Raw genomic sequence first — 14,948 nt, 5'->3', positions numbered from 1 at the left:
AGTTTTAGGGCAATGTTGTTTCCATCTTTCCACATATTTTAGGTTGGATAATTGGCTCACTGATGTAAAGGTTTATTTTCTGCAAAATTCACTAGATACTAATATCCTTAACTATTCTGCCTGATTCTGCCTGATATTCTGCCTGACATATTGCCTGGTCAGTTTATCTACACTGCAACATGTTAACTACCATACTTTTATAAAAAGTTTATATCTTCAACTTTTACTCAATTTCCAAACTGCTTGATCTATTTTCTTTTTTTATATTTATAAGATTTTAGTATAAGCTTGTCAATTTTGCCCCCAAAAGCCTGCTGAGATTTTTATTAGGAATGCACTGACATCTCTTCAATATCGTAAAAGAAAACTGAATTCTAGACGAAAGAGAAAACATTTCAATAAAGTAAGAACAAAATCAATATGAACATATCAATAGCTATAGTAAAAAATTCTGTTACCTAAATGGGACATTTAGAAAAACATTCATATAACTTTAAATGGAATTAATTCCCCGTCAAAAATAATGACAGGATAAAAAAATAAAATACATTTTTTAAAGTTTAGAAAATTAGAAATGGAATTGAGCTTTCTTATTACGTTAAAGAATGTCTATGATAAACCAGAATGAACATAATACCTAATAGTACAATATTGAGAGTTTTTTCCTTGAGATCAGGAATGATACAAAAATGTCTACTATGAATTCAGTTAAACATTGTTCAACTTGAATTGTTCTTGGGATCCTAGGCAATTCAATAGGAGAAAAACATTAAAAAAAAATAAAAGATAGACATATTGGAAAAAAAAGAATAAAATTGTTTTAATTTACATATGACAAAGTTGGACACAGAAAAACTTAAATCTAAAACTACTAGAAATAAATATAGAAATATTGCATACAACTGTTATGCAACTGTTTTTCAAAACATTCAACTGTTTTTCAACATAACAGAAACTCATAAATTATACTTAAAATATAGTATTTACTAATATCATCAAACAGTATAGAATTTACTGGTATGACTAGGAATAAATCAAACAAAATATTTGTAAAACTTCAACATATAAAGCTACAAACAGGGGCTTCCCTTGTGGCGCAGTGGTTGAGAGTCCGCCTGCCGATGCAGGGGACACGGGTTTGTGCCCCGGTCCGGGAAGATCCCACATGCCGTGGAACGGCTAGGCCTATGAGCCATGGCTGCTGAGCCTGCGCGTTCAGAGCCTGTGCTCTGCAACGGGAGAGGCCACAACAGTGAGAGGCCCACGTACCGCAAAAAAAAAAAAAAAAGCTACAAACAGTTTACACCTGTTTGCTATCTATAGTGTATTTTACTCTAAATTCCGTTTTCTCATGTTTACTTGCTTCTTATTTAACCAAAGTATGTTTTATTATTTTATATTCACCTTCACTTTACCCTATTAATGTATTTTTTGTAAAGAACTAATGTTTGAACTTAATTTTTTTTTAAAAATCAATCAGAGACTCCATCTCTTACTTGGTGAGTTTAATTCATTTACATTCACATGACTGTCATTATATTAGGGTATGTTTAAAACATTTCCTTTGATTATTTTCTATTCATTTTATTTTACATTATTGTTTTTAAGTTTCTTCTTCCTTGGCCATCTTTACATTTCTTCCATTAGACTATTATATGGTGTAGTTTTCTTCTTATTTGTTCTTAAGACCAACGTTCATTTCATATACCCTTACTTCTTTCTAAAACATACCAATATCTTTACTGTTTTCTTAAGAAGACAAGTTCTATAATATGTTTTCATGTCATTTTTATCTCTCCCTTAACCATCTCTACACTATTATAGAATATGAGTTCTGGTTTAGTATTGACATACCTTTCTTTGCCACGCATCCCAACCCAGGTATTTTCATTTTAAGGTAATGATAAAATTCAGCAACATTTATTCTCTTTAGTTTTCATAATCCTTGTGTCTTTTCATAAATATAAGTAATTTCTACAAATATGTTCTGAATGTTAGTCTTTTGTTTGGCAAATCTTTTGAGGACTTATGTGCCTGAGAGTATTTTTCTTGTCCCTTCTGTTTGAATGAATTTTTTTTAGATATGAATCATGCCTTCAAAGTACTTTTAACTCAATATTTTAAGCATAAAGTCTTTCTGCATCCAGTGTGGCTTTTCTGACTGTTGAACGTCTTCATTGTTATATGATTTATTTCTTTTTAGAAACATAACAATTTTCCTTTGATATTTTCATTTTACTGTTGGTATGCATTTTTATCTCTTCTTTTTTGGCTTTCCATGTGTCCTTTTCACCAGACAACCCACTTTCCTCCCCTCCTGCCAGGGATCATGGGGCGACTCCAGGAGGGATTTCCTGGTGTAGGCACCTTGTTGATCTGGTAGTGGCTGGAGACAGTGTTCTGTGACTGTCATTCCGTGAAATTATCTCCATTTTTTCTTTAGAACTGTTCTTTTGACTTTAATCTTCCATGTCTCTTAATTTTATCTCTCCTTTAACTTTTCTGATGTCTTCTGAGAGAGGTCCTAATTCGATAATTTATCTCCATATGTATCAATTGTATCCCTCATGCAATTTATTATAATTATTATATTGTTCATCTCTAACGTTTCTAACTAGTCCTTTTCTATGATATTGTACACTTTGTTTTGTTTGACATTCCTGGCCTACAACTACTCATAGTTCTGCTTCAAGTGGTCAATGTTGTGTAGTGTGTTTTTTCTGAGGAAGTTTAACACCCATGATCTGTATAGTCCATGAACTGAGGTCAACAGATAATGTGTCTGGTAGTATGTAATGTATAAAACTCGTGATGCCAAGAACTAATTTGTGTCTGTCCTTGTGAGTGAACTTGCGTCAGGACAGATAAGTGGCTGACCCAAGGGGAAACAGCTGCAGACAACAAAAGTCTCCTCCTGATTATATTTACTTGCTTCTACTCACCCCAAAACTACTTGGGTTGTGGTTTCACCCATAAGTTTTAGGAAGAAGCAGCTTCAGAGGAATGTGTTTCCTAGATTTTATTCCACAGCTCTGGGTGACTAGGTAGGGAGGGTGGTGGATGTTTAAATATCAGAGGACAGAGCTTCACCTGTTGTTTTCAACATCACATTCCTGTGAACATCAGCTACTGCTCATTTTTCCAGCGAAAGGTTCGGCAATGATTACCCCAGTGAAGTGTGGAGAATAAGAAAGAAGAATACGGGAAGAGTTCTTCTCTGATTGCTCCTTTCAGTACAGAGACCACTGCCCTCTTTTTCAGTAAACAAGGAGATTTCCTTCCACTTGGTAGCTAAGCCTGCTCCATGTGAATGTCTTTAGATTTCTCAGTGCTGCATATGACTAGGTAAATCAGCCAAATTCTAGCTTTTGAGACTAGGTAATGATTTTCCCATAAAAGATAAGCCATATTTTCATGAATTATGAGTTTTAAAGATGAAATTTGTCACCATTTAATTGACTCATTTTCTTATATCTTCACTTAACTTGTGCACTTAAACAAGAGTATTATGCATAGCCTTCCTCAATCTCCAGATTATTTTGTACAAACACACAAAAAATTTAAAAAGGCAAGTTTTATACTTCAGAATAACCAAAGCGTTGTGAAATAGGAGCAAAAACATACCAATTTTAAGCACACCAAGATTTTCTACTAAGATAGAAATGCCAATTATTGCATTTGATTCTGTTTTTCTTCACCTATGTCCCAGGAAGCATTTTGCGGCAATTGATAAACAGTTTCAAAAGTTTTATTTTAACTTGCTTCATAATTGAATCAGCTACATAATGAAGAAAATGCTCAAAATCTAAGCTTGAAATTAAAATTAGTTATTAAATATTGAGTATATTAAAAATTTATGAGCATCTTATAAGACTATAAAATAGATCACTACCCTAACTTTCTAAAAGAGGATAATTTGAACTCACAAGAAAAAAATTGTAAAAATTTTATATGTATTAAGTTAAATGTGTTAAATGTGTTATATGTGTTAAGTTAAACTTCTTATAGTTCACACATTTCTGTCAGCAGCAGGAACAAAGATCCCTAGAATCATTATGCAAATTTTAATATACTTAGCCATAATAAAATACAGAAATAGTTAATTGTATATTACTCTAAATAGCATCGTACTTAAACATCTTAGCCAAGTCACTTAAACCGTACCATACCAGAGCAACACCTCCTCCATAGTATTTATCACACAGCCTCCCTTGAAAGGTTGCACCAACATAATTTGGCTTTTCTCTGTAACTTAAGTTTAAAAAAGAAGCAAATCATAAAATTTTGTAAAATTAAGAACAATTAATATTAAATTTACCTAATACTTTTTGTTTTGCATACTTATATAACAAATTCATAGATATTTCCACTTTAACACTAGGATAACAAAGCATAGAAAGGGACTAAACGTGTCTGCTTATTTTGCAAATAGATTTAAAAAACAAATAATAAAAAGTGTATTATCATACGGATTTTTAGAGAATAATGAAGATATTTTTATGTAATTAAAAACATTATACTGATTTCTATAACATAAAAATAATAAAAATAAATAAAATTTCTTAAAAGTAGAAAGCTAAGCCAATGAAGTTGACAAATGGGCAGAGTAAGCTTATGTATTGAAGTCTCCCCTTAATCAGATAGAATTAGCCTGCCCTAGCCATGCAAAGGCATGCATATTTGTGGGACAAAAAAAACTTAAAAGATTATAATTTTATAATTATATACATGATTTTTACATAATATGATAATATATAATACATATAAGTTCTGAATATTGATAAGAGAAAAACGAGATTATTAAATAGAAAGGGAGGCTTATATTTTTTAAAGTGTAGCTCACTGTGAATATAGTATGTCAGAGATATTGAAATGTACAATAATGTTTCCATTTCATCACTATTTTGTTTTGATTTTATGGAAATAAAACATTAAAAGAAGGCCATATTACTATATTCATAGAATTCAGGTATATTTTTTCAGACAGATATTGTTAATATTTTATGTATAGTTAGGCACATTTAATGATATGTTTATATACTCAAGGTAAGAAAACGTGGTAATAAGATTGAAGTGAGTTTTAGCTATGTCAATAAACAGAGTAATTATATTAGTAATTCTGCTATAAAACCTGTGTTGTGAAAAATAATATTCACAGGATGTTGTACATAAAAAAATGACATAAGATTTTTTTCCCTAAGAACCTGTCAACTGTCAGAAATCAGGTCAAATTACATATGCTTTCTAATGTATAAGATTTAGTAATGCCAAGATATACTTACACAAGTAAAAATGCCACATCATGTGGACGCAAAACAAGATAAGATTGTTTCCATTTAAAAAATCTGCGTAATAATTCATTGGCATCTCCAGTTACCTGAATTTTATTTTCATCTATCCAAAGCTCTAATGAAGATAGAATTATTGTAATATTAAATGAATCAAAAATCTAAAATTGAAGACATAAAGAAAATATGTTCAAAGTACATGGTTTAAATAGATTTGGGAATTTATCTGCAAAAATAAACGCTATACCGATATAAATATTATAAACCTAAACTGTAAATCCGGATTGGATCTTATAAATTCTATTAGCAAGTAATAAATATCACTAATAAAACAAGTAATAAGTAACATTTTGATATGCTTGTGCTTAAGCCAGCCCAATGTCAAGTGTTTAATTTAAGCCTTACAAAACCCTAATTAGGTATTTACAATTATTATTACTCCAATTAAACAGTTAGAAAACTGAAACTTAAGATGATTATATATTTGCCCTCTTTCACACAATATGTGTATTCAGGCAGGGTCATAAAAAAAGTCTGAAAATTGTTTAAGTAACACAAACAAATGCAAAAGCAAACACTTACAGCATTGGTCAATCCAATCAACTGGAAAATTTTTTGAGTGACAACAGTTGTATCAGAACCCATATGATTATACTGAAAAAGATAATTGCATTTTAGATCTAAATATATATTGCTTAATATTTAATGATGGTTATTATGTTTAAAATTTAGAAGTATGAGTTAAGAAATTATTTAAATTACCAATTTATTAGTTTTTAAATATTATTTATTATTATAGACATAATGTGTGGAAAATTTTAAATATTAAAAAAATACAAAAAGGCACTACAAACTCTTGCAAAAATAAGAGAAGAAGAAAGCCTTCCAAACACATTTTACAAGGCCAGCATTATCCTAATATCGAAACCAGACAAAAACACCCCAAGAAAAGAAAATTACAGGCCAATATTCCTGATGAATATAGGCGGGAAAATCCTCAAGAGAATATTGGCAATGCAAATTCAACAGCACACTAAAAGGACCATACATCATGATCAAGTGGGATTTATTCCAGGGATGCAAGAATGGTTCTATTTCTGTGAATCTGTCAATGTGATGCACATCACATTAACAAAACAAAGAATAAAAAAATCATATGATCATCTCAATGGATACAGAAAAAGCATTTGACAAAATTCAACCTCCTTTCAGGATAAAAACTCTCAACAAAGTGAATACAGAGGAAATGTGTCTCAGCATATAATAGAGGCCACGGCCAACATCGTGCTCAACAGTGTAAAGCTAAAAACTTTCCCTCTAAGACCAAGAACAGGGGAAGGAGACCTACTATTGCCACTCTTATCTAGCATAGTATTGGAAGTCCTGGCCAGAGAGATTAAGGAAGAAAAAGAAATAAAAGTATTCAAATTGGGAAAAAAGAAGTAAAACTGTCACTATTTGCAGCTGACATATATAGAAAACCTGAAAGTCTCCACCAAAAAACTGTTGGAACTAAGAAAAATTCACCAAAGTTACAGGATAAAAAGCCAATATGCAAAAATCTGTTATATTTCTTTATAATAATAACAGGCTATCAGAAAGATAAATTAAGAAAACAATCCCACTTACAATTGCATTAAAAGAATAAAGTACCTAGGAAAAATTTAACCAAGGAGATAAGGTCTTTACACTGAAAACTAAAAGACATTGATGAAAGCAACTGAAGAAGGCACAAATGAGTGGAAAGTTATTCCAAGCTCATAAATTAGAATAGTTAATATTGTTAAAATGTTCACACTACCCAAAGCAATATACAGATTCAATGCAATCCTTATCAAAATGTCAATGGCATTTTTCACAGAAATAGAACAAACAGACCTAAAATTTGTACAGAAGTACAACGACCCTGACTAGCCAAAGCAAATGTGAGAAAGAACAAAGCTGGAGACATCATGTTCCCTGATTTCAAACTATATTACTGATACAAAGCACTGTGGGTGGTATTGTCATTAAAACAGACACATAAATCAATGGAACAGGATAGAGAGTTCAGGAAAAAACCCAACACATTATCGTGGGTTAATTAGTTTACAACAAATGGGGAAAGGACGGTCTCTTTAATAAATAATGTAGGGAAAACTGTACAACACATGCAAAAGAATGAAACTGGACTACTATCTTACACCATACACAAAAAAATAATTCAAAATGTATTAAAGACTTGAATGCAAGACCTGAAACCATAAAACACCTAGAAGAAAACAGGTGATATGCTCCTTCACATTGGGTAGATAATGAACAAAGCATGAATATTTTTAATATTCAAAGTTTTCTTACAAGTTGACAAGAAGGCAAACAACCATTAATGAAATGAGCAAAAGGATTAAGTTGTCAGTTCAGTGAAAAGAAAATACTAGTGGCCAGTAAACATTAAATGATGTTCAAATTAATTCTCAGTTAAGGAATGGAAGTTAAAATTACAATGAGATATAACTTTATACCCATTGGCTGACAAAAATTAAAGAGAAATATAAAACTAATCGTTGGCAGGTATGAGAGGAAAATACTACTTTCAGTTTTACCTTGGAGATGTGAAAAGTTACAGCCTTTTTACAAAGCAATTAACAATACCTATTAAAATTAAACTACATACATATCCTTTGACCCATCATCCATACTCCTGGTGACCTACTTTCACAGAGATTAAATTCCCAAGATATAAGAACTCATAACTAAGGATACTTCAGGTAGCATTATTTATAGTGACAAAGCAACATTTAAAAAACTGGAAACTAAGTGAATACTCAACAATAATAGAATAAATGAATAAATTATGGTATATAAATACAATGGTATGCTTAAAAAATGAATTAGCTATTCAGTTGATTTGAAAGACTGCCCACCAAAAAAAATTAATGAGTATATTAAATAATCCAAGCAAACATCAGAGACTGACAGACTTGATTAAGGAAAAAAAACAATTAAATATAAATTGTTACAGAAGGAATGTCCCTGGTGGTCCAGTGGTTAAAACTCCATACTTCCACTGCAGGGAGCACAGTTTGATCCCTGGTCGGGGAACTAAGATCCCGCATGCCGTGCGGCATGGCCAAAAGAAAAAAAATTGTTACAGAAGACATAGTACATTTTCAAGGACTGGGATGTCTATCAGGAAGACATAAAACTATAAACATTATATGCATCTAAGAACTGAGCCTAAAAATTACACAAAATACAAAATGCACAAGTGAAGGGAGAAATAGAAAATTCAACAATAATGTTTGGAGATTTAAGTACACAATTTCAGTAGTAGAATAACTGGTCAAAAACTCAACACAGATATAGGAGACTAAAACTAAACCCTAAACCAACAGATATTTATAGAATATTCCACCCCAAAATGTCACAACATGTGCTTCTCAAGTGCTCATGGAACATGATCTAGGAATAGACTATATACTAGGTTATAGGATAAGCTTCAACTGAGTTCATACAATTAAAAAATACAATATGGCTCTCTGACCACAAAAAATAAATAAAAAATCAACAACAGAAAGAAATTTGAGAAATTCAAAGTATGTGGAAATTAAACAATAGATTATAAATAACCAATAATCAAAGAAGAAATCACAGGGAGATTAGAAAATACTAATACAACATAGTAAAATTTATGGTATTCAGCTAAAGCAGTGCTCAGAAGGCAACTTGTAGGAAATAGCTATATTAAAAAAAAGAAGCACCATCTCAAATAACTAATTTCCACTTAGGAAATTAGTGAAAGAAAAGCAAAGAACTCAAAGGAAGGAAATGGAAGAAATTAATAAAAATCAGAGCAAAATGATTGAAATATGAATATAAAAAACAACATATTAACAAAACAAAAATTATTAATTCAGGATAAAAGAAAGGTTACAGTCACTAACCACAGAGAAATAACTAGCCTTGTAAATGAACACTATGAAAAATAATGTGGCAACAATTTAGATAACTTAGATGAAATGAATGATTTCTTATAATAAACAGATACTGAAACTGACTCAAGAAGAAACAGAATATGTAACAAGCAAAAAGATTAAATATGCATTTAAAAAATTCCCACAAAGAAAAACCTAGGTCTAGAAGGCTTTATTGGTGAATCCAATCAAACATTTAGAGAAGCATTAACACCAATTCGTTACAAATTCTCCTATAAAATCGGAGGGAACCCATTTCTATTCATTCAATAAGGTCAGTATTACCCTGATACAAAAACCAGGAAAGACATAACAAGAAAATAAAAGTCCAAAACAAACTACATTCCTCATGAATATTATTGTAAAAATCCTAATCAGAAAACTAACCAATTTATGCAACACATAAAAAGAATTAGACACCACGACCAAGCGGGATTTATCTCAGAAATACAAGCTTGGCTTAATGTCTAAAAACCAACAGATGTATTTCAAAACATTATAGAACAAGGAACATAATGACCAAAACCCACATGATTCTTTTTTTCCTTTTTACATCTTTATTGGAGTATAATTGTTTTACAATGCTGTGTTAGTTTCTGCTGTATAACAAAGTGAATCAGCTATACGTATACATATAGCCCCATATCCCCTCCCTCGTGCATCTCCCTCCCACCCTCCCTGTCCCATGCCTCTAGGTGGTCACAAAGTACTGAGCTGATCTCCCTGTGCTATGCAGCTGCTTCCCACTAGCTGTCTATTTTACATTTGGTAGTGTATTTATGTCAATACTACTCTTTCACTTTGTCCCAGCTTCCCCTCCCCACCCCCTGTGTCCTCAATTTCACTCTCTACATCTGCGTCTTTATTCCTGTCCTGTCCCTATGTTCATCAGAACCTTTTTTTTTTTAGATTCCATATATATGTGTTAGCATACGATATTTGTTTTCCTCTTCACTCTGTATGACAGACTCTAGGTCCATCCACCTCACTACAAATAACTCAATTTCGTTTCTTTTATGGCTGAGTAATATTCCATTATATACATGTGCCACATCTTTATCCATTCATCTGTCGATGGACATTTAGGTTGCTTCCATGTCCTGGCTATTGTAAATAGAGCTGCAGTGAACATTGTGGTACATGTCTCTTTTTGAATTATGGTTTTCTCAGGGTATATGCCCAGTAGTGGGATTGCTGGGTTATATGGTAGTTCTATTTTTTTTTTCCATAGTGGTTATATCAAGTTACATTCCCACCAACAGTGTAAAAGGGTTCTCTTTTCTCCACACCCTCTCTAGCATTTATTGTTTGTAGATTTTGTGGAAACTGGACATACTTTCAAAAGACACAGAAGAAGCATTTGACTAAAGAAAAAAAAAAAAAGCTCAATAAACTAGGGATAGAGGAGAACTCCCTCAACCTGATAAAGGACATCTATTAAAAAACCACAGATAGCATCACACTTAATGGTGAAAGAATAAGTGTTATTTCTCTTAGATCAGGAAAAAGATAAGTATATCTGTTCTCATTGCTACTCCCTCAGCTTTCACTGGAGGCTCTAGCCTAAGCATTTAGTAAAGGAAAAGAAACAAGAGGTATCTACGTAGAAAAAAATGAAGTTAAACACTCTATTAACAGACAAAAAGATGTGTACATATAAAAATCCTAAGACAACCACTAAAAAACATTAGCACTAATAAATGATTACAGCAGAATTGGAGAATACAGGATCAATATATAAATCAATTGCATTTCCATACTCCAGCAATAAACAATCTAAAATTAAATTAAGATGGTATCAAACAATGATAATATGCCAAAAAATAAATTTAACAAAAGAAGTACAAAACACACACTGAAAACTACAAAACACCATTTAAAGAAAGTAAAGAAGATACAAATAAATGGAAAGTGAACCTGTGTTCATGGATTGGAAGACCTATTATTGTTAAGATGGCAATAATCTCCAAATTGATCTATAGAAATAATATAATCCCTATTAAAATTCCAGCATTGTTTTGCAGGAATTGGCAAGTTTACCTTATTATGTATATGAAAGTGAAAGGGATCCAGAATGTCTGCAAAAATTTTAAATAAGAAGAACAAAGTTGGAAGACTCATACACCCAAATCTGAAAACTAACTACAAAGCTGTAATGATCAAGGCAGTGTGCTTTTGGCTTTCGATTAGAGTTATAGATCAATAATATAACAATTTCTAGAAATAAATTCTAACACTTATGGTCAATTGATATTTGGAGAGAGCAAGAACATTAAATGGAGAAAGACTGATGTTTTCAAAATTTTAAAATGTTATGCTTCAAATGACACAATCAAAAAATGAAAAGATAACCCACAGAATGGATAAAAATATTTGCAAATCATATATTGGATAAGCGTCTAGCATCCACAATATATAATGAATACTTAACTACAACAATAAAAAGACAACACAATGAAATATGTGTAAAGAATTTAAATAATTTCTCAAATAAAATATTCTAATAGCTAATAAGAAAATGCAAATATTCTCAACATCATTACACAATAGGGAATGCAAATCAAAAGCACAGTGAGAAACTAATTCACACCCGCCAGGATGGCTAAAGTCCAAAAGACAGACAATAACAGAGTTGAGAATTTAGAGGAATTGGAACTCATACATTTGTTCATTGCTGGTGCAATACATAATGGTGAAAATTGTTTTTTAGGGTCTCAAAGTGTGAAACATTTTGAGTTACCACACAACTCAGCAACTCTCACCTTTTGCATCTACCTAATAGAAATAAAAGCTTATGTCCACACAAAAACTTGTACAAAAATAACATTATTATGATACGAATATCATTGGAAAGCAGAGATAAAACATGCCAGCTGAGACACCCAGTGGACCACCCAACTCCAAGCAAAATCAGTAGTTTACTAACGGTACACAAATGAGGCCAGTCCAGCACAAGGAGATCTTAATGCGATCAGAGGATATTTAAGAATTGTGAGCTAAATAAATAGTTGTCCTTTTAAGCCACTAAATTTTGAAGTAGTTTGTTATGGAGCAACAAAAAGTGTCTCAGGAATCTATAAGTGACTAAAACAAGGAATAGAAGTAAGAATGTATGAAAATATCTAATTTTCAAGCACAGTAAAATAAAATACCTAGCAAATATGTGAAACCTATAAGAAGAAAAGTTCACAAACTAAGGGGGATTAAAAAGTTAATTACAGAGAGTGGGACTCCTGAGATGGTGAAATAATGAGGTCTGCAAATCCTTTCCACAATAAGCAATGATAAAAGACAAAAATCTCAAAAACATTTCAAGATTCTGCCAATTGACCAAGGGCATTAAAATGAGAAATGTTAATTAAAGAAAAACTATTAATCCTATGGTAAGAACAGTGGGAATCTGTGACATTTCACCTGAGGTTGTCCCCAACCACATCTCAAATTGTATTGTGTGGTAATTCTACCATGGTAGGTCAAGCCATAAAATCCAGACGCTTCCCTATCAGAGGAGGATAACTTGATTTGGTGCAGAGCAGGGCAAAACTACGTGCCCAGCTATACTGTCAAAAACAATAGTGATCTCTGTGGCAAATGAATATTGAAGGGCATCATCACAGATAAACTTAGGCTGTGATACTGGTTATTTCAAGCAACAGTCCAGAAGATGAGTCAGAAATCTAACATGGAATTGGGGGGGGGGGATATAATAGCCATAACGGGTCTTGACAACCTTCCATATATCCTTTATAGTCTGGAATATTCCATTCATGCACCAGTTAACACTCATGCTCAGGAGAGACTGAAAGGGGTCTAAGATATCGACAAGTTCATGGCTGAACTTGAAACATTACTCACTACCTGAGGAGATGTGAGAAAGTCCTATAAAAATCAAAACCTACCTGACTTGAAAATTGAATACTTTCCCTAATAGACAAATCCATTTGCAAAGGTTAGAAGCCTACTAGCTCAAATGTTGGAGCATAGCCTCTGACCAGTCATTGGCTGACCACTAAGATATGTTCACCCAAGGTCAACCACAAAAATCCTGGCTTAAAAGTAGAAACAAGAATTTAAAAAATAGTAAGCACAATAAAACAATGTTACCCACATAGTTGAAAATGCAGTCATTAGAAACTATGAGGTAGACCTTATTGGATTTAGCACACGAAAATATAAAGCAACTACGGTAAACATGGAACTGAAAGGAACCATGTTTAAAGAAGTAAAGGAATGATGACATTGACTCATAAAAAGGAGAGTATCAGTAAAGAATATAAATTATACATTATAATGTACAGCTTGGTGATGATGACTAATAACACTGCATCATATACTTGAATGTTGCTAAGAGAGTAGAATTTAAATGTTCTCACCACAAGAGAAATGAAAATTAATTGTGTGATGGGATGGACGTGGTAGCCAATACTACAGTGGTAATCATTTTGTAATTTATAAATGTATCAAGTCAACACATACACATTAAACTTACACAGTTATGTGTCAATTATATCTCAATAAACCTGAGTGAAATAGAAAAAACAAATAATAATTATAAAATTGTAAAAAAGAACTAAATAGATACTTGAGTTGAAAATATAATAACTAAAATTATATAAGCTCACTAGCAGAAAGAATAAGTGAAAATAATAATGTATCAATAGAAATTATTCAACATAAAGAACAGAAAGGAAAAACAAGAAGTAAAGTGAACAGAATCTCAGACACCTGTTTGACACCATGAAGCAAATACACATTTACATAATGAGCATCTTAGAAGGAGAGGAGAGATAGAAATGACCAAAAAACAAAACAAAACAAAACAAACAAAAATACAAAACTTGAGTAAATAATAGCTAACAACTCCCAAACAATGAAAATCACTAATCTATGCATTACTTAGGCTCAACAAACTTCAAGTAAGATAAAATCAAAGACAGTCACACATAGACACATCATAGTTGTAGTTAATGGACAAGAGCCACAAGGAGAAAATCTTTATACTGAGAAGAAAAAAGTGGTACATCACCTATAGGAGAAGCACAGCAAGGTTCAGAGCTGACTTCTCATTAGAATCAATGGAGACCAGGTGGGGTTACAAATTCAAAGTGCTACCACAAAATACTCTCAGTCAAGAATTCTATACTCAGCAAAACTATTCTTCTTAAGTAAAGGCAACAGAAAGCCATTCTCAAATTTTAAAGACAGAGAGAGAGAGAAATCAGTGATAGCAGAGCTGCTCTGCCAGAAATAATAAGGCAAGAAATGATAATGATCAGGAAATTCTCAGGTTGAAAAGATGACACAAAACAGTAACTCATATCTACATAAGTATAATAAAGAACATTGGTACTAGCAATAACAAGGTATAAAACAATATCTTGTCTTTTCTTCTCTAAAATTAGTTTAAAAAAATTTGCAAAAGACAGTAATTTATCCCTTTTTTTTTCTTTTTTGGCCAAGCGGCTTGCGGGATCTTAGTTCGCCAACCAGGGATCGAACCTGGGCCCCCAGCAGTGAAAAAGCCTGCATGGTTAGCCACTGGGCCGTCAAGGAATTCCCACAAAAGACAATAATTTAAATTTCAAGAAAGGGTGGTATAAACTCATCTCTCCCTGTTCCTCCAAGCTGATCAAAATTATAAAAATGTATAAACCCTGAAATAATATAACAAAAAAATCATAGGAAGTCTCTAAAAGGTGGAAGTAAG

The 14,948-nt window shown here is 32.2% G+C and overlaps 1 protein-coding gene across 1 annotated transcript in view; it reads right to left on the bottom strand.

Moving 5' to 3' along the window:
* The window catches only part of LOC136141858 (disintegrin and metalloproteinase domain-containing protein 2-like), a 96,219-nt gene that overhangs the window by 36,252 nt on the left and 45,019 nt on the right, over positions 1-14,948 (bottom strand). The window contains exons 10-12 of the mRNA XM_065900021.1: positions 5,871-5,942; positions 5,283-5,449; positions 4,170-4,251 (exon numbers count right to left, since the gene is read on the bottom strand). Of these exons, the coding sequence (XP_065756093.1) occupies positions 4,170-4,251; positions 5,283-5,449; positions 5,871-5,942 (321 nt within the window). The remainder of the gene's footprint in view (positions 1-4,169; positions 4,252-5,282; positions 5,450-5,870; positions 5,943-14,948) is intronic.

The sequence above is a fragment of the Phocoena phocoena genome, chromosome 21, assembly GCF_963924675.1.
Source record: "Phocoena phocoena chromosome 21, mPhoPho1.1, whole genome shotgun sequence".
NCBI classification, from domain to species: domain Eukaryota; kingdom Metazoa; phylum Chordata; class Mammalia; order Artiodactyla; family Phocoenidae; genus Phocoena; species Phocoena phocoena.
The sequence above is the reverse complement of the archived record's forward strand: the minus strand, read 5'-3'. Positions and strand labels throughout refer to the sequence as shown.